Genomic DNA, 19,796 nt, shown 5'->3' with positions numbered 1-19,796 from the left:
TCCTACATTTAAAGCCTCAGCCATACAGTGGCGGCATCTAGCTTTGAAACAGAAAAATAGATCCAAGTCTGTTTTTACATTCTACATAGAGGTGGTCCAAGAAAGGTTGTTCACACTTTAGACTGTTGATGCCGAGACATCTATTTAAAATAGAACAAATAATGAATCCAAATATTAGGTAAAAGATTACATTTAATACCAAAATAAAATTAAATAATATAAAACCCCATGAATTTATATGCAGCTAACCAATTGCTGTTCGAAGTTAAGCAGCGGTGTGAACTTCTTATCATGTGGCATCACTTGTGGTTTGTACAATGTGGCATGGCAAAACAGCTGTTCATCTTCTTCCTAACCGGCATTTGCTGCATTTTGAACAAACAATATATATTTTATCTGTTTTATAAAACATGAGCAATATTGTGCAGTACATTATTGTGCGGAGTGATTTGCGGTCGGCGCTTAGTTGGCCTATGGGCGCCGTTATCGCCCAGTGTTGCCATGCCACATCAGCCGTTAATCATTTAAATTCAGACGATGCGGATACCATGGCCTACTTGAAGGACTTGGACAATATGCACAAAGTAGTGCTAGAGGTAAATAAATTTGTTAAACAGTTTAAGTTAAACTCAGTATTTCTTAAATGTGGAAATATTAATGTGTAGAATCTCATAAACTATATTTCTCCTATATTTCCTATATTTCCAGGCAAAAGATGAGGCAGCTCTAGTAAAACTTGGCGAAAAGTTGAAGGAGAATGAGATTAAACACAAGCTGTGGATCGAACAACCAGAAAATATTCCGACATGCATTGCCTTGAAACCGTATGTCAAAGATACGGTTCATAAATACGTTAAACATTTCAAGCTTTTGAAGGAGTAATAAACACGAAAGGTTGCGCATAAGATTCCTTGGTAATTCAATAACGATTCCCATACTTTCTCATTCAGAAATGTTTTCCAGCGGAAGTAAAACTATAATAAATAGTCTACTACTTGAAGCATGGGCTTCTCCACCTTGAGGATATCGAACAGCTCTCCTGTAATAAGGGGACACCACCGGACGTTCAGCCGACGAAGTCTGCTGAGCGAATTGGTCAACTGGACGGTGATCTGGTTCGAGAGATTTCGTGAACCGGTCAAATCCAGAAATTCCAAAGCGCCAAGGCTTCGCAGTCCTTTCAGCTTATTTGCCGCAAAGTCCTGATGGCATAAAATCAGAGTGCGTAGTTGCTTCATCCGGCAAATGATCTCGAGGCCAGAGGTACTCAAGAAACCTTTTCCTGCCATCGGGAGCTGGAGATGCCGCAACGAAGCCACTTCAACGAGGGCCGAGAGCAGCAAGTTGTTCACCTGGTAGGGTGACGACTCCAGCTCCAAGGGTCCAAGGAGCAGGGTGTGCAGGTGGGGGAAGCGGCCAATCTGCGGTTCGTCCAAGTACGGACACACGGTCACCTCAAGCACCTCGATCGCAGGGCACCTCTCCACCAAATGTTGATAGACAAAGGAATTTGTGAGCAACCGCACCCGGTCACGCATGTCCATCCACTCACGGTTAAAATTGGTTGTACAAATTCGCTGGCAGCGCAGTTCGCGAAGCAGGGGAAGCCTTTTTATAGTGCTAAATCGCTGGGCCTTAAGGTTCTGGCAATCGGAAACATTCAACTTCTCCAGCGAAAAGGGCAGATATCGCAAAAATAATCCCCGAAGACCCTGATTCTGCTGCACGTCCAGATTCTTTAGCGTGCTGAGATATTTTAAGTTTATCAGATATTTATCTCTGAGATTGCATTCGCACAGCGTAAGATCGGTAATGTGCTGCGAACTATTGTACAGCAGCAAATGTATTCTGCTGGCAGTGAGCCTCGGGTCACTTAAACTAAGCTCTCTTAAGTTGGGACAGCTAAAGCGCAGCCATTTAACAAAATACTTCAGATACGGCCAGTCCTTTGGAGGTCCATCTTCCAAACGGTGAATGTGTTCACCCGAGAGGCGCATCAATCGCCTTAATCCCAATTTCGTCAGTTTGCCGACTTCCCACATATCGAGTACCCGACTCTTTTGTTTCCACGCTTGTTCGTAGATCGCATGGAATTTTCGACAGCTTGCGGAAAAGGCGAGACAATCTTTCAGGGGCAAGTAGTCGATCACCTTGCGCCAAATGTCGTCGACCAGCGGCAGGTCGTATGCACTCACGGAGCCCGGAGCGTCCTCCTCCTCTGGTTGCTCCCAGGTATTGCTGGCCCACAAGTACAACTTGTAATCATTGTGGCTTAACGACCAGCTGCACAAAGTCTTAGACGCGTCTGTGGCGTCTTTAAACAGCACCGATCCCACTAGCATACGCTCATCCCATTGCACCTCTTCGACCTTCATCGTTCCGTCTCTGGAAAAGTGATCCCAAACATCCCGAGTGGACAGGCTCGTGAAGGCCAAGACCTTCAGCCGTCTCACCACTGCGCGATCCTCGGTGTATGCCAAGTTATTTACAAAGTAAAAGTTCCTCCAACGGAGGCATCGAGTGTGGGACATCATTTTTAACTCTTAATTGTTATTAACGACAGTTGTAAAAATATTACAAAATTTTAAAAAATTATACTTGGTAAAGTTCTGTAGGTGTGATCGGCTTGCTCGTGTCGCCTGTTCTGATTTAAGTCCCAGATTTTCGGAGTTTGAGAGTTTGTTTTCCTCGAATGCTTTGTATCGAAGTAAAACAAAATATAAATAAAATAAATCTACCGGCGAGGTGTGATTGAATATAACCATAATAATTATTTTCCCATTAATCATTTGAATCTAAAATAAAACACAGATTCTAGTTGTTGTCGAGTTTTATTTTCTGAGATTTGTTTTTAAATAATGTTTTCTTGTAAAAAATAGCTGGGTTCTTGCTTATGGCATTCGAAAGTGCTGCAAAAGTACCTGCAGTAGATACAATTATATAGAAGTAGATAGAGTAGACCTATAAATAGAGGTTGCGACATCGGGAAGGCGCAACCTGTCGCAATTTGGCACAGATGCAGATACAGATACAGGATATACAGTGTTTATGATAGGGTGGTTCTATGCGATGTGTGTAGTAGCTATAGTGCTGTTCGATTTCTAAATTTAACAATAACAAGTTACTTAAACTAAAACCGAAGCGCTTGGGTTCGTCTGGATATTGCGGGACCACGCCCACGCTGCGGCCGCTGAGGGGGGCGTTTGGCAATTAGTGTTTCGAGCGCGGATGCTGCAGCGCATTAAGCTCGTCCTTGAGCCAGGCCTGCCAGTTTTCCTGCGAGGGGCGAGACAGAAGTTCAGCCGGAAACGGCCGGAGTTGGATGAGAAAGTTCGGGGGACAGAAACAGACAGAAAGCCAGGACCCGTCACCAACAATAAGCTAAGCTAAGCCAGTGTGTGTGTGTGTGTAGTAGCCAAAGGATACTCGTGTGCGTGTGCGTGACAAAGAGAGAGAGAGAGAGAGAGGGAGAGAGACTGAGATAGGGAGTGGGTTAGGGACAGAGATAGAGTATGCTAATAGCATCTACTTTGCAGAACCGTTAGCAGCAGTAGCAGCAGCAGCCACTTGGCATTTGTTAGCGCTAATTGCAAATGTCAACAGAGCGAAACAGAGCCAGGATTCGCAGCGGAAATCGGAAATGCTTAACTAGTCGCCCGTCTCTGTGTGCGTGTTGGTGTGCCTGTGCCAGTGTGTGCGTGTGCGAGTGGGTGTGCCTGCATGACTGGTTGTGGGTGGGGTGGACTGTGGGTGGTTGGATGGTTTGGAGGTTCAGAGAGGAGTGGAAGGTTCTTAGGGTCTCGCATCCTTGGTGCGCCCGTTGTTCGCCATTTGCTGGGCTGGCTGTCGACTGCCGGCTTCCTTTTCACTCATTGTTATGCAAATTATCCTGATATTCATCATATTCGTTTTCATTATCCTCCGCCTGCTCGTCCTCCTCCTCCTCCTCCTGCTCGTAATCGCTGGCGTTGCTTTCCGACTGCGTTACATCGGGCAAATAATCCTTGTGCACGGGCGTCGAGATGATTGGCTCCTGTGTTAGGTGTTCGTGTGTTCGTAAGTGTGCGAGTGCGTTGGCCAGTGTGTTAGTGTTAGTGTTTTGGTGTGGGTGTGAGTGTGTGTGTGCAAAAGCAAAAGTTAGTTAACCAAGTTGGACAACAACAAGATACTACCAAGTAGAGTGGCGCATGCAAAGTACCAACGATCAACTTTCCGACGGCCAAAAGGGGAAGGCACACATAAAAAACCAGCTGGTAGGTCAACCATATAAGTCAAATCATTTTACAACTTTAAAGCGTAGCCAGTCCCCTTTAAAAAGTGCCTAAAGGGGAGTGTTATTTACAACATTGAGCCAAGAAATTTAAAAAAAATGTAGGTATTTTCAAAATATTTTTAGAAACCCTATTAGTGTTCAATATACAATTAAACTGCGCTGAAAATATTTTGAAGGCATCTAACATTATTATCCTTCTTTCGAGCCTTTTAGAATGTATTTAATATATTGTCAAAGTTAAATATTTATTATATAAGTTTTTATTTCTTTTAAATAGTGTAAACAGTTCATGCTTACTTTTCGGCTTCAGTAAAATAATATCTAAGCAAGAAAGGAATATACTACAAGAAAGGATACAATTTACATGTTTTTAAACTCGGTTGACCCTCTTTGCACCTTATTTTTTTCTGTGTGGTTGCCAGGAAGTAACGGGAATAGGGGGTTTGGGAGGTGGGTGGCCTTTAGTCGGTACGAATAACGCATGCTAACCTTTGGCGGCCGCCATCCGCAGCCGGGCAGCGGCAGCCCGTCGGCGCCGAGGGGGCAGGGGGCGTCCAGTCCGGGCACGCCCTGCTCGCCCTTGTCGCCGCGATCTCCTTTGCGTCCCCGCTTGCCGGGCGGACCGGCGTCCCCTCTGGAGCCCTGCTCCCCGCGCGGCCCCTCCTGCCCGGGAATGCCATCCGTGCCCTTCGTTCCGGGCGGTCAATTGTCCGCAGGGGTGTTCGTTGGGTGTTCAGGGGGTAGGTGAGTGTGAGGTGAGAGGTCAGAGGTCAAAGATGGGGGAGGTGTGCATAAAGGTAGTGAACGAAGAGATACGCATGCAAACAATAAGAAGGAGAAAGAGAGAGAAGACACGAATTATTTACGATTAGCACCACATGGAGTAGAAGAGCTTTTCTACGGAATTATCCTTGGGGATGCTGCACATGCTTACCGGCAGGCCAGGATCTCCGCGCTCCCCCTTGTGTCCTGTTTCGCCCTGGGCGCCCTGCGGGAAAACGGAGAAAACAGATCGGTTATTACCATATTGTTTTCACATCAGCAATTGTTTTTTCGGGGGAAAGTACCTTCATGCCATCCAAGCCCGGAGGACCCTGCAGGGAAATGGAAGAGAAACAAGAGAGTGGAAAAGCGTGTGGTTAGCAGAGCGGCTGGAAATGGAAAACCTGCCTCGCAAATGAGTATTTGGTGTCCTGCGGACCTTGGTTTTGTTTGTTTGTTTAGTAAAAAACCATCACTTTATTGGAAATGCATAATTAATTCGAAAATTATGTTAGTTTCATTTAGCCATTTTACAATTCGGTCATTCTGTCGAATGTTTGTCGTTTCAATTCGCACATGCTACGGCAAATAATTACCAGAACTCACATTCTTTTTTTATTTTATTCGAATTATACATTTAAAATGCAGCAGCACGGATAAAAATATTGTATTTCGTGTTTGTGATGGCATAATGCACTTGCACATCCACATTCGGTATATGCATGTATATAGACATAAATACACGTAAATATATATTTATATATATATTTGTATATTTGTTTTTTTCGTTTGCAAACTCTTCTTGTTTATTGGGTAATTAACAAATTTACACTTACAATTATTGTTAGCGGCTTATTAGGGGCTTAACCTTTTTTTTTAATGTTATTTATAGGTTAATGTTAGGTTTCAATCGCGAAAACACAATTCATTATTCTAGCCTATGGATCGAGAGAGTCGAGTTCGTAGTTAGCAAGTGAAGGAATCTAGAGAGTTAAGAGTGAGTATATAGAGCGCTAGATGCAAGTAAACACGTTGAGAGGTCGAAAACAGCTAGAAAATTAATAATTAATTACGATTAAGTTGCGTTATTTGCGGTAGCGTATGTACACTTTGTTGGGTGTGTTTGACATTTAGAGGATTAAATGAAAATTGACATGCAAATTGCCTGTGTATTCTGTTTTCCATTTGGGGATTATTACAACAACGAGACACATCTAATTGAAAACAAATTGACATATTCTTTCTGATTTTCGATGCCGTTTGCTTTTCGAGAGTAAACCTTAAAGCTGCAAACATTTCCATTTCCCATTTGCATATTCAATAATTCCCATTCAATTTTTATGGGTCTTGCTGTCGATGCGAAAATACGCTGGGCTGAGGCTGTCAAACGGCAGTATATACTTTTATTATCATATTTCCATGGCATTATTTCATTTGCATTGATTATGTTTGCTTTTCGGCCCGTTTTATGCGTCCTTTGCCTAGTTTGGCCGTTGGAATTGAAAATGCAGCAAATGCTCGTAAACGTTAATTTTTATGCTTTCATTTTTCTTCTTGTATAAATAGAATTGTTTGCGTTACTTTGTTTGAGATGTCCATGAAACCAATAGGATACATACTCGTGGTAAGATTATGTATTTATTGTTGATATTTCGCATTCGCAGGGGAGTTAGTTCTCCACTTTCGTTGCCAAGCTTGTTTTGAATTGGAAAGCATGACTTCTTTTCGACTATGGAGTTTAACTTTAGCCTAACTAGATTCTGCGCTTTTTTTTTGTTGATTTATTGAAGTTTTATTAACACTGAAAAATATGCACAATTGGGTTGGATAGCTCTTCGTTATGTATTGTATGTATAAATCTCTTTAATATGTCTTGTGTGTAAGTAAACAATATCTATAACTTGTAGACATTATTGCTCTAGGCATTTGTGAACATCGAGAGAGATCTGGTTGAAAATATCTTACAATTTGCTGTTTGATTAGCACAATCCCTTATTAAAACACACATTTATTAGATATTTGCTCTCAGCTTTGTGTTTTACATTGAAGCTTCGGCGATAATGCTTTGTGTGAACGAGTATTATTCGAATATTCAGACAAAAGCCCATGGACGGCACCTAAGACAATGCAGGATGCAGCAGGAGCAGAAGATCCAGATTCCGATTCCGATTCAGATTCAGATTCAATTGTTAAGAATAATTTAATTACGCAAGTAATTAAACCACTTAAAGCCAATTGCCGATTGATTGCGACCTGGTTTCGGCATAATCCAGCAATTAGTGCTTCTCACTCGGGCAAACACTTGAGATTGAAGGGAAATCGCACTCATCGCTGGCTGTTTTCACGTACCACGGTGCGTATGATTTATGCACTTTCAAGAGGCTTTTCTGCTCCTGCTGCGGCAACGAATGAAATGCAATTAAAATATTTGCATTGCATATTTGTTAGTTGGTTTGCTGTGCGGGTGTTTGATGTGTGTGTGTGGGTGTGGGTATATGGGTGTGTGGGTGGATGGGTGCAGGTGTGGTTGTGTGGGTTCAAAGTGTGTTAGTCGATTCGATTCGATTCGATTGATTGATGTTTGTAAATACGGTCTGTGGACACACGTTTGTTTGCGCTATTTGCTTGTATACATAAATACTTATTTGACTCTTGGGGCATTTTAAATGATATGAATATTAATTTTTTCTCATGCGGGTGGAGGGTTTTTCGCAATTCGCATTTCGCATTTCGCATTTCGCTTCCTTGGCTCGTGCAACTAATTGATTTGCTTACTCGCCACTGACATGCTGCTATTTTGATTTTCGATTTAATTTTCTGTACATGGGTGCGTGTTTGTACAAATTGATATACATATACACTGATACGCCTGCCATATACACATTTAAATATATATAAATATATATATAGACGATAACTGAGCACATTTGACAAGCGTTGCGCGGCTTTGTAACTTTGAACATTGTTTTGCTTTGATTAAATTGGTTTTCCCTTCCTCATATGTTTTTCATTAGGACTTTCTGTTTGAGTGTTTGTGTGTGTATTGGTGTGTTGGTGTAAGTGTGCGTGGGTTTTGGATGGTTTTTTTTTATTTTAAGTCGCATTTCACTGAGACTTTGGCGCAATGTGTGCTGGTTATTATTTAATAGAGACTGCCTTTTAACTAGTATTAGTAGTCGCCCCACACCTGTTGCAAGTAGAAAAAAAAGAAGAGAGATGAGAACACACAATTCGGTTAGTCAAACGTTTAGTAACGAGATCCACGAAAACGAAAGTAACGAAAGCCAGGAGGGTTATCAACTATCTAAGCGGGATAATAACTCAAATTTTGTGTGGTAACAAATTAAAAAGCCAAACAGTAACAACAGTGAGTGGGTTTGCCGAAGTTCAATTGAAATTTACCGGTATGCCAGCCTTTCCCGAGGGTCCTGAAGGTCCTGACTCGCCCCTCATGCCCATTGGACCCTGCAATTACATTCCATTGTAATTATTTGGCCAAACTTTTGGCTATTTCGCCACTTACCGGCAGACCCATGGGTCCCTGATCTCCCTTGTGGCCCTTTTCACCCTGCGAATGGAACAGATTTAGAGCAGGATATCCAAGGATATTAGTTGGCGTGTGGCCTTCGGACTCTTACCTGATCCCCCTTGCGACCGTCCATGCCGCGCTCCCCCTGCAAGCCGGTGTGTCCTGGCGGACCCATGGGTCCCGGCGGTCCTGGCGGGCCGTACAACTGCGAAGGAAATCACATCAGTTAAGATTAATCCTCGGGGTGGTGGCTCAAAAAGGCAGTGGCTTACGTATTCGATGGTGGGCATGTGCGGAGCGTCGGACATCCCGTCATCCTGGCGACGACGCATCTTGCGGTACTGCAAAAGGGAAAGGGGATTATTTATGCCTGAGATAGGGTTTAATTTGTGGTGTAGGTTTATAGAAGTCAGCCATTAAAAATCAATGGTTATAGTCATTGAGATAAATATTAAAGTGTAAGGGGAGTTTAAGTTAAAGGGTCTTAAAAAATACATCTACTTTGTTTGTTTTATTTTATTAAAGAGATTTCATAATATTATAGGAAATATAATAATTTTTACACGAATTTAAGTAATCAGAAAATAAAGAATTTATAGAAAAAGTAAAAGAAAAATATAAAAAACTTATTATATATGCAAATAACTATATTAAGTAACCGTGTTCTGAAGTAAATATCATAAGCTTATAGGGAGTTCACTTACCGAATCACCCCGATCGCCCTTGTCTCCCTTAACGCCAGGATAGCCTGGAGGTCCTGGCAAGCCGGGAGGACCCATAAGTCCGGGTGGTCCGATATCGCCGCGATCGCCCTTCTCGCCCGGCGGACCCTGGTATCCCGGCAAGCCGGGAGGTCCTTCGATGCCCGGCTCCCCGGGCAGGCCGTCCAGTCCTCGCGGACCCAAGGATCCCGGTTCTCCCGGCTCTCCGGCGTCGCCTTTGGCGCCATCCCGACCGTCGCGTCCATCCTTGCCGGCGATGCCAGGCGGTCCTGGAGGTCCTCGCAAAAGGGTCACCGGTGGATCGTCGTAATCCTCGTCGATTTTGGTGCCGCCGGGTCCGAATATCTGCTCGAATTATCGAATAACGAGTACGAGCAAGGGTTGCGGGTTGCGGATTGCGGGTTTTTTTTGGGGGAAAAGAGAAGAGATGGCAAATTTAGTGGGAAGATTAATTTATGCCACGTGGCAGCGCCAAAGGCGTTGCACGCGCTCGTTCCACACGCTTTGATGGGGAAAACAAAAGCGGCGCGTAATTCCAAAGCCAAGGAAAAAAGTTCGCCCACAAGGAGGAGGGTTACATACATATATACCTATATATATATATATTTTTTTTTTTTGGGGTAGGATGGTGCGGCGTATTCTGGCGGTTGTGCCGCAGCGAAAGTCTTTTGTGTGCCACGAAATTGTGTTAAGTGCAAGTTGGAGCATCCATGCCATCGCACCACCCACTTTTCAGACAATGGCCTCATAGAAAATCTTTAAACCCCTCGTGGAGCTCTTGTGGATGTGAAGGGGGGTGAGGGGGAGGTTGAGGGGGTGGGGGTTATAGGAATGGCAGTACGAGGTGCAGGAGTCGAAAATAAAGTCAAGTCAGCGACAGCGACTTTTCTACGTGCTTCGAGTGCCTGTGTGTGCGAGTGTGTGTGTGTCTGTGTGTGAGTGAGTGCCCCCGTTCGAGTGTGTGGGTGCTCTTTGGCTCCTGCCATTCTGTGTGTGTGTGTGTGTAAGTGAGTGCATTGCGAAAGACAATTAATTGTTTTTTTGGCCGTGTTTTTTGGTGGGTTAATGTGCACGCTTCGAGGCAAATTTCCCAAGCACCACCCCAAACCACATAAAGTCCAAAAGTTTCAATGGAGCTTAAGTGAGCACACATACACACACACACACACGTGCACTGCCCAAGGAAAAGCCATCTCAAATCAATGCTTTAAATAGGGTTTAAGCTTGTGGGATTTTAAATTGACCAAATGCTGCATTTATGGCTTTCTAGCAAAAAATGGGTTGCATAAATAAATTGAAGATTTCTTAAAGATATCAATTGGAATCCTTTCTTTCTTTAAAATTTATATTGGTAATATTTTCCATAAAATAAGACACTAATCTTACTAGCTTGACATGACTAACAAAAAGGTTTTAGTTTGAAATCGGCTTACCACTTTCAGGCTTTTCATTCTTTATATAATATACATTATAAAGTACCATTTCTTTTCCAGTGCATTGCGGCTGACGGGAAATTACCGAAAGTTTTTGGGGGCGGGGCTGGGGCGGTGTCGTTCAGACCGCAATGCACCCAAACAAAAACCTCTATTAGGCAAATGCTGAGCGACATAAAAGGCAACTCCGGCAAGAACAACGAGTGCAGCGGAATACGTTAAGGAGCCATGGAAAATGGCTCAAATAAAGGCGAATAGGGAAAGCCATTTACACATGTGGCTCAAGCAAATAGAGACACTCGACGTTCGTTCGCTGGAATATTCAGTCGCATTTGCCATTTAAATCGAGTGGGGAATAAAATGGGCCTCAGCTCGGCTTTAAAGGGGAGTCCTTTGAAGGATAAAGTTCCCCAAGCAGAGCTCAGGATATCTGATTGAATGTATCCGTTTAGTCCTTTGATTATGCATTGCACATATGCATTACCTTTAACAGTTTACCTCTTTCCGGGCATTACGCAATTGATCCTGTATTTGTATCTGTGTCTGTATCTGTATCTGCATCTGTATCTGCATGTGTGTGTGCCTGCGAAAGTGTAATTTCCTTGCGGCATGCCCGGGCATGTGCAACAATTACATTTTCTTCTGTCACAGGAAGTGGCGTACTTACAGTTATTAAAACCCGGCAACAACAGCAACCAAATAGCGAGGAGGCACAACAATGTAAGCGCTTAACGCACACTTATACGGACAGGATGTGGCTTGCCATATGCACAAGTTCTTCGTCCTGCGAAATGGCGACAGACAAAAGGACGAGGCGGCAAAAGACAACCGAAGGAAGGGTGGAAAAGGGGGAGGGGGAGGGGAAAAGCGGAGGAGGAACAGAAGCATAAGTCCTTGCCTCACCACAAATGCACTTCCCAATTTCAACTTTTTCCCTCTTGGCATTTTCTTTTCGCCCGAAGAGCTCATCTGCATGTGGCTCCTGAGCAGGTGTGTTCCTTTGGGTATGTGTGTGTGTTAGTTAGTGTGCGAGTGTGTGTGTGTGTGTGGAAGGATACCTGCTGCTGCTACTGCTGCTGCTGCTGCATCAGTTGGCGCTTTGTTAGCAACTTTTGCACATTGTTCCTAATGCGGAATGGGAAATTCGCTTGGGCTTCCGCCTTTTTGCCTTGGCCATTTGTAGAGCAATTAAAGCGATTTGAATTTAAGCCGAGTGCTTAACGTTTGCCTTCTGCCGTAATTAAGGGACACTTTGAGGGCTTACGTGCCCACAGTTTTCCCGATCGCAAAACCCCTTGGAAAAAACGACTGTGGCGGCAGCAAAAACGCCAGTTGCCAAAGAATAAAGTCGGGCAGAGCAGAGAGGGTTTAAAGGCTTTAAAGGCCAACTGCAGATGCGATAAATAACATAAATAAAAGATTCAGATACAGATACAGATATACAGATACAGATACAGATATAGAGATACAGCTGCTGAGAGCGGCAAGTGAATTGGGTAAATGTTTGTGGGGCTCGCAAGGACGATTGTTGGCGCAGCTGTCTAACTACGATAAAAAAACACTGCCTTTTCGGCAGCCCAAAAACCAATCGGCTTGTGGGGGCGTTGGTGTGTGTGTGAGTGTGCGTGAAAGTGTGCATGTATGTGTGTGCTTCCAAGGAAATCCATTAGAATGTATCAATATTTGTGCGAGTGAGCGCCTCGGGTTGAATTTAATTTTCAAAGTATCCAAACACAATCACACGAATGGGAGGGTCCTCTTAAATTATGCGTAAATATTAAAAATATTTGCTCAAACGCCTTTCAATTTAACGCACAACTGACGATCCAAATGAATTCCATTCCCTTTTTTTGTCACAGCCAACGCACCTTTTTTTGTGCACACTTTAGTTTGTCAATTGTAAATTGTAATTGTAAATTAATTGCCCCAACCGAATGTCAGTCTGTCGCTCCGTCCGGATGGATCCCGCTCAATATGCATCCGGCGGAGTTTCCATTTCCATTTAAAGCGGACGGGGAAGCCGGAGAAGGAAAACAGACAAATGGCCGCACGTAAGCGCGTTAAATTGAAAATCATTTTGATCTCGACGCGACCTTTTGCGGATGTCGCTCGATGGCAACCAGATAGAGAAGGGCCAAAAGGACCAAAGGACAACCGGCAGGAGCTTCAAGTACAGCATGTGCCGCTGTTGAAATCCCCCTCCCCCTCACCATCTCCCTCTCCCTTTCACTCCCCCTGCGTACGAGCATATTTTTCACAATTTTTCATTTTCCCCGGCGTTTCCTTTTTGAAATTTCATATTTTTCTCGGGCCATAACAACGGGCAGAGGGAAGGGCAGAAAAAAGCGCCTGAGGTGAAAGTTTTGCAGCCCGTTTCCGGCTTACTCACACACACCCACCTGCACACACACACACACATACAAACTGTATATAGAGCCGGCCAAAATCCGTACACTTCATGGCGTGTAATGCGTTGCGCGTTTGCCGCAAAAGTTTACAAAACATTCAAGGGTGGCCGGGAAGTTCTTGGCAAGTACGCGAGCGCATTAAATTCGTAATATGTTCCGCCTCGCATTGATACCGATTACAATGGGCCATTAAGGGCGGAACTATAAACAATCTGGAGGAGATAAACTTATGCAACTTGCTCTTTTAAGGGGTACTAACCTAGGAAAATATCATAAAAATTACAAAAGCGGAAGCGATTGGAATTTTTCGACTCACATAAAAGATGCCTCATAAAAGATCGATAAATTAAGTTCTTATAAAACGAACTATTATATATTACGAAATCTTTAGAGATCTTGCATCTTCAAATTTTCAGAAATAAATGATGATCTATAAAAAAAGTAAAATAATTTTATGGAAGTATTTGTAAAATGTATGTCACATTTACTCCACCACAACCACTGTGCCGCGCTCAAAAAGAAGCAAGCAAGTCAAGTTTCGTTGTAAAAATTTCGCGTGATTTCGCTTCGCCCCCAACAATGTGGATGCGGTTGCTCCGGTTGCCGTGATATTGTAATATGTATGAAATTCGGAAGTATTTAGGGAAATCGTTGTTAAAGATTTCGTCGTTTTGCCGCCGCCGTCGTCGAGAGTTCCACATCAATGCCAAGATGGCAGCAGTTGGCATTCGTGCGGTTGGTTGTTGGTTTTGGTTTTTGGTGGCGTTGGTTTCGTATAATTTTGCTACTTTTGCATGCACAGCTCCCCTTCCCCATCCCCATTCCCTCCTCCTCCCCTTCTTCCAACTCATTTCGTATTCCCCATTTCCTGACCCCCAACGAAAACATCCCCCTTCTCGAATTTCCAGCGGAGGCAACCTCAAACCCACGTCAGTGTAACACGCGTGCCTATAAATTTCGATGAGGCTGAACTGAATGGATGGGGGCAATGGGAGGTTATCTGGGGGTGGTGGATTTGTAGGTGGTTGGGGTCAAAGGACATTGTCGCCAAGTCTGCGTGGGTGAGCGCAGATTTCTTTATTCAATCGTTTTTGCGACTCCCACAGCGCTCTCATCATCGGCGGCCATAAAATAAAAGTTACGCACACCCTGGGGGCCAGGACATTACCCCCACCCCCTCTAACCCTCCCCACACACACACACATGTGTGTGTACCCACGCATGTTCATGTCCTGCGGCGTGTTCCATGCTTGACCGGCTTTCCTCGTTTTTCCTTTTATTTTGCCGGCTTTTCAACCCGGACAATCTGCCCGTTCGACTGGCATTCAATACAAGATATATGGACACTGACCGCAAATAATTGCCGCAGCCAAGGCGAAATTGGAAAATTGCGCACAAAGAAAACTCCGGTGGGGAAAAGTGCGGAGGGGGGAGGGGAGAAAAGCGGGTCAAATTTGCATGCTGCGCATTTTTCAATGAACAATGACGTAAGCACACATTGTTGGTCATTTCGTGGCGCTTATCAAATCGGAAAATCGAAAAAGGAAAAATGGAAAGGGAAAGGGGAAATGGGAAATGGGGAAAGGGAAAGTCGTCTCCACTCAAGCTGAAGCAATGAAAATCCAGGCAATGAGCCAGGGATCCGGATTTCGGTGATGGAAGTGGTGGAAGTGCTAAGCTTATTGCGTCGTTTAGCCAACACCCGAGTTGTTCTGCTCGAGCCAACGAATTGGCCAAGTGGCAGCCACAGCGATGAACCCTTTGAGTGGCAGACACATGAAGATACAAACTGAAACACACACACAAGCACACACAGTTGCAAGAAAAGGTCCTGGCACATTTGGATTTGCGTGTAAGCAACCTTAAGTCTTTGATTTTCCTCGTGGAAAAGTGTGTGCGGAAAGCTCTCTCCTCCGGAGTTTCTGGGTTAGGATGTTGGGATCGCATTTCCATCGGGGGCGAGACCGTGTGACGTGTAGCGAATTGACAAGTTTTTGCGACTTTCGCAATTTTTATGACTCCATTTACTTAGAAACAGGCGGTGCGGTGCAGGGAAAACTTTGCGTTGATAAGCAAAGCGAATGAAGAGCAGGGAAAGGGGCGAAATGGGGGGCGGGGAAAATTTATGCTGATGTGAAGGGCCCAAAAGACAACAAACTTGACATGGGCTCCGGCTGAGGAACTGAGCAGCTGAGGAGCAACGATTGTAAAATACATTAGCATAAATTTGACATAAACGCTTCACAAACAGTTTCTTCTGGCCGAGATTGCTGTCAGCCATCCAGTTTCCCCCTGTGACTTATCGTTTCAACTTTATTAAACCGGGTTATAGATGTGGAAAGTGCAAATCTGCAACTGCTAAATCGAGCCATAACATAGGAAATTCCATGCGACGCACACCCGCTTTGAAATTAATTTAAATTTTAAATATGATGCCCGCTCGTAAATTTCATGTTTGTGCTGCGGGCAAAAAATCGTTTTAATACTCTTCAGCCAGCGGGTATTCGGCCTTAGGGATATAGTGCGTTGATACCCGAAATGTTTATGGCATTATTCTCTCTGACAGCTGACTTAGTTTGCATTTGTCACTGGGCTTAGTTCGAACACAGATTCCGTTGGTTGCGAGTGAATGGGTATGGAATATAGGGCACAGAATCATCGGTGTCTTGCAAAACTTTTGTCTCACGCCTCAATACACACATCAAATTCATTTCATATGCTAACCCGTCATCAAAGAACCCCTCCTCTTTCTACTCCACCCCCCTCTTCGCCGCCCCTGGAATGTGGCAATCTATCTGAGCATTTTGCTCTGACGAGGCGACGAAAATAACATGTCAAATTTATAATGCCAGCAATTGCGTTATGCTTTTTTTATGACGCCGACGGCTAGGCAATAACCCCAAAAACAGGAGGAAAAATGGGAAAAACTGGGAAAATGGTTTTGGTTAGAGCCAGATGCCGTTGGCGAGAAAAACGGATAATTGTTTTTAAAAATAACTCGGGCATTTTTTACGATTTGCTGAACTAATTATGGCGTCGATTATTCCTCCAGCGAACTAATTTCGAGAGTAATACAAACTTTTGTATACTTTCCCACCGGTGCAGCCGCTCGTATAGTTATCATTATCATTACCGTTATTATCCAAGCCAGCGAAAGAGAGACATCGCATTGGGGGTTCCCCATTATCCATTCCCCATTTCCCACTTCCCATTCCCCATTTCCCGATCCCAACGGAGGGAAATCGATGCCGCATTGGAAAATCAACTTGCTGCCTGGCAGGCGTCACGTTTCCCCACAAAAGATGACGGCAATTGTTGCAAATCATTTTTTATGCCTTGCACTGCCTGCGGTGCAGCGCATGAGTGCGAATATAGTTATATCTGTTGTTGCCCCGAAAACTTTTGTTTGTTTGCCAGAGAAGAAGAAGTCGGCCCAAAGGCAGAAGCCGCTGCTTATGACTTTCATTTGTTTTGACATCACGTTGTTGGACTGGGAACTGGGAACTCCATCGAGGAGCAGGCGGCAGGCGGCAGAAGGCCAGTATAATCGGCCCATTGAAACTGGCTGGCAAAAACGAAATACCAACAGACTGGTGGCCAGATCGAAAAGTTTTATGGAATGCTTAATAACTCTTTCCTTTATGGGAAAAGTATGCATTTTCCTTTGACCGAGAAAGCATTGCAAGCTGCCACAAAAATGTATGTCTTGCAACTCGACTCGAATTTGAATATTGTTGTGAAAATACGAATATATGTATATGTTGGGCTCTTTAATTGGTTTTAATGCCTGACAAATATTTTGTATAAATTCCTGCTAGCCTGAGTTTTCAGCCTTTTGTGGTGAAGATTTTTAATGCATTTAGGCCTAAAGGATTTTACAGTTTTATGGAATATACTTTTTGGTAAGTAAATATTTAGGATTGCAGCTCAAGTCGATTTGGAATACTTTTAATTGGCTTTCACGCCATCAAAATTGTTTTACAAATACACATTGAAATTCAAAGTTCAAATATATTAAAAAAAATGGTATGATATTTACATTCCTTCACCTTTTGCTTTATTTTTGTTATGAGTACTTAAGTTGAGTCGACTTAAAAACTGAATGAGTGTTAACATCTCAGTCAAACGTTAAGTACTTCTTCCCTTGGGAATTTCTGCGCATTATGAATTGCTGCTGATGTGTGTATTTAATTCCAGCTAAATCCTTTAATGTGTGTTTGGATATTTTCAATCCTATTATCTGGCAAACTTTCCTAGCCATAAAGAGCTCTATCTGCCCTCGTTCCCGAGGGAGAAACCATTGGGGGAACTCATAAAGAAGTTCAGCACGTTGCCGCCGCGCTTTCTGTGTGTTTTCTGTTTGTTGTTTCGCTGCTGGGCGTATTGGAAGTCGTTTCGAATTGGCCGATGCCTGCCGTTCCGCTCGGCATTTCTTTTCGGCATTACGCGTTATTGCAGAAACAGCAGTGGAAGCGGCTCCCATGACTTTGACTTTGCTGCTGCACCCATAATCAGAATGTTTTCCCTCCGAAAAGACTACGTGAAAATGGGCAAAATGCGCAAATGTTTGCGCACTGGTTGAGCGGCATAATACATAAACACGAGCCCCACTGGCCAAAAGGAAAACTCATCCGTGGCGTAGCAAGTTCGCCGGCGGCGCTTATGCATTTTTCATACCGCACACAAACACGTCGCTCCGCTCTACATATTCATATATGCGCAGAAAAAAAAGAAGGAAATAGGAGGAGGAAATATAGAAAAGGAAATGAAATGAAAATTCCCCCATCCATCAACGCGTCAGAGGGCGGCAACAGCTGCCGACACTTGGAGTGCCAATAAAAATGTTAAGTATCTTAGCCGTGTTGACATTCCGGCGGGCCAAAAAACCATAACGTTGAGATACTAGATAAATGCCTTCGATACGGAACAAGTACTTCGAGGGAGGCGCCATAATTCAACAGCCGAGATTAGAGGGCGAACACATTACTTTCGACAGCTTCGATGGGCGGGCATAGTTTTCTCGAATCGCGTCAGGCTGCCAAAAGTATCTGCGAGATACTTTGGCGCTCTTTCACCCTTGTTGTTGTTAGCTCCCTGGCAGCTTGTCAAAGTTGTGTGTGTCTCAGAACTTCTTGCACTTGCTGTAATGAGTTTGGTAACACGTTTCCCCGCCGCAGTCGTGTAAACATGCTCATTACACCGACTGCCAAACATGCAGGTGAAAATCAGTCCATGCGAAAGGACAAGTTTCGGGTTTTCCCCGGGAATATTCATACATGTATAAATGTATTTGTGCATATTTTGTGTGGATGGATATATTTACATTTACGCGGCGTCACTAGTATTTACAGATTAGCATAAAATTAACGCACACGCCCACGCATTTGTACAAAAGTAATTTACATGATAATACACTTCTTGTTTTCAAACTCAATTTACGGCCTGCGCCGTTGAGTTTCTAATTAAAAATCGAGTGGAATCAGGTTCTCTTTTTCTTTTTTTTTTTTATTTGCTTCCATCTCATTTTATCTCTCTCTGGTTTTTTGTGTTTTGTGTTATGTTGATTACTCACCCGCTTGCCGCGTTTGCCGCGCGGTCCTTTCTCGCCGGGAGGTCCTGCAGGTCCAATGGGTCCTGGCTCGCCTCGAATTCCCGGCTCTCCTGGCGGACCTGTGCGAAATGTTAATTTCAGCGAATCGCTTCTAGTGACAGATTTCAAAATGCGAGCAAACAACAATGCCATGGATATACCTACATATACCTATAAACTCGGCAGATACACAGATACTGTGGATTCAACGGATACAACGGATCCAACAGACACAGATACAGATACGCCCGCAAGTGTTGGGCAAACAGTGGGCGTGGCCCTTGTAATTATAGAGCACCGAGAGCTCAATAAACCCCCCTCCACCCCCTCTTACCCCCCTCTACTTCCCCCTTCTATCATTCCCCTCTAAAGCTTGTTGGTTTTGGTCAGCAATTTGTTCAACTGGTTGATGATAAGGGACGGACAGGCTCTTGATGGCTTAACGATGGCCGGGGCTTAGTTGGCAATGCAAATTGTTTATTTGCCTGCGAATGAAATGCCCTGAGTTCACAGTGGTCGACAATCGATGGTTAATATTTCAAGGCTTCTCCAACAGCAGCAGCTTTTGCAGCTATCTCTGCTTGACCTACTTAACGGTGTTCTATATACACATTACGTTCCATTTTACCTTTCCCCTCCGTTCCCCTTCACTCCACTCCACTCGTTGCAATTGGAATGACAAACAGATGCAGAATAACAATTTAATATGCATAAGCTGCACTTTTGCTGGCAGCTGCAGGATGTCAGTACTTATTTATACCGCCGTCAAGGATTCTTGGCTAGAAATTGGATCTCTGTGTGTGCGTGTGGAGCAAATACTTGAAGCGTCTGCTCTTTGCAAATCCAATTTAAGCTCATCACAGGACCTCGCCATACTGGCAATTTAACGCTACCCAGCTAAACCGCTCGCTCTCCACTCAATTTGAGCACTTTGTTTGTAAGCCGCCGCCGCCAGGTTGAAGTGGCCCATAAATCCATCAGCGGCAAATTGACTTTGGCCCACTGTGCCAAACCGACGAGCAACCTGTTTAGTTAGAATAATGAGAAATTGCGTTTTTTTTCGGCTTGTTTGCCATGGC

General features: G+C 44.0%; 3 protein-coding genes across 21 annotated transcripts in view; 1 reads left to right on the top strand and 2 right to left on the bottom strand.

The window, feature by feature from the left end:
• The first annotated feature begins 331 nt into the window (after nt 1-331).
• Nucleotides 332-905, top strand: LOC108087049 (putative peptidyl-tRNA hydrolase PTRHD1). Its single transcript, XM_017184227.1, has 2 exons — nt 332-596; nt 709-905. The coding sequence occupies exons 1-2, from the start codon at nt 411-413 to the stop codon at nt 880-882; spliced, it is 360 nt and encodes a 119-aa protein (XP_017039716.1). The 5' UTR covers nt 332-410; the 3' UTR covers nt 883-905.
• On the bottom strand, nt 896-2,671 carry LOC108087048. Its single transcript, XM_017184226.2, has one exon. It carries the CDS (start codon nt 2,532-2,534, stop codon nt 975-977), a length of 1,560 nt encoding a protein of 519 aa, XP_017039715.1. The 5' UTR covers nt 2,535-2,671; the 3' UTR covers nt 896-974.
• A 144-nt stretch (nt 2,672-2,815) lies between these two features.
• LOC108087012 (collagen alpha chain CG42342) overlaps nt 2,816-19,796 on the bottom strand; it is a 75,671-nt gene continuing 58,690 nt past the window's right edge. For 4 of the 19 annotated variants that reach the window (XM_017184161.2, XM_017184163.2, XM_017184164.2 and 1 more), the window contains 10 exons: nt 18,700-18,797; nt 9,269-9,631; nt 8,837-8,905; nt 8,674-8,769; nt 8,559-8,603; nt 8,438-8,500; nt 5,341-5,367; nt 5,208-5,261; nt 4,763-4,960; nt 2,816-4,033 (listed from right to left, as the gene is read on the bottom strand). In XM_017184161.2, coding sequence (XP_017039650.1) covers nt 3,866-4,033; nt 4,763-4,960; nt 5,208-5,261; nt 5,341-5,367; nt 8,438-8,500; nt 8,559-8,603; nt 8,674-8,769; nt 8,837-8,905; nt 9,269-9,631; nt 18,700-18,797 — 1,181 coding nt within the window. In that variant the 3' untranslated portion in view covers nt 2,816-3,865. The other 15 variants (XM_017184162.2, XM_017184165.2, XM_017184166.2 and 12 more) reach the window with 7 other exon arrangements.

The sequence above is a fragment of the Drosophila ficusphila genome, unplaced genomic scaffold (genome assembly GCF_018152265.1).
Source record: "Drosophila ficusphila isolate 14025-0441.05 unplaced genomic scaffold, ASM1815226v1 contig_791, whole genome shotgun sequence".
In the NCBI taxonomy this organism is placed as follows: Eukaryota; Metazoa; Arthropoda; class Insecta; order Diptera; family Drosophilidae; genus Drosophila; species Drosophila ficusphila.
Note: the sequence above shows the minus strand (reverse complement) of the source record. Positions and strands in the feature narration are given on the sequence as shown.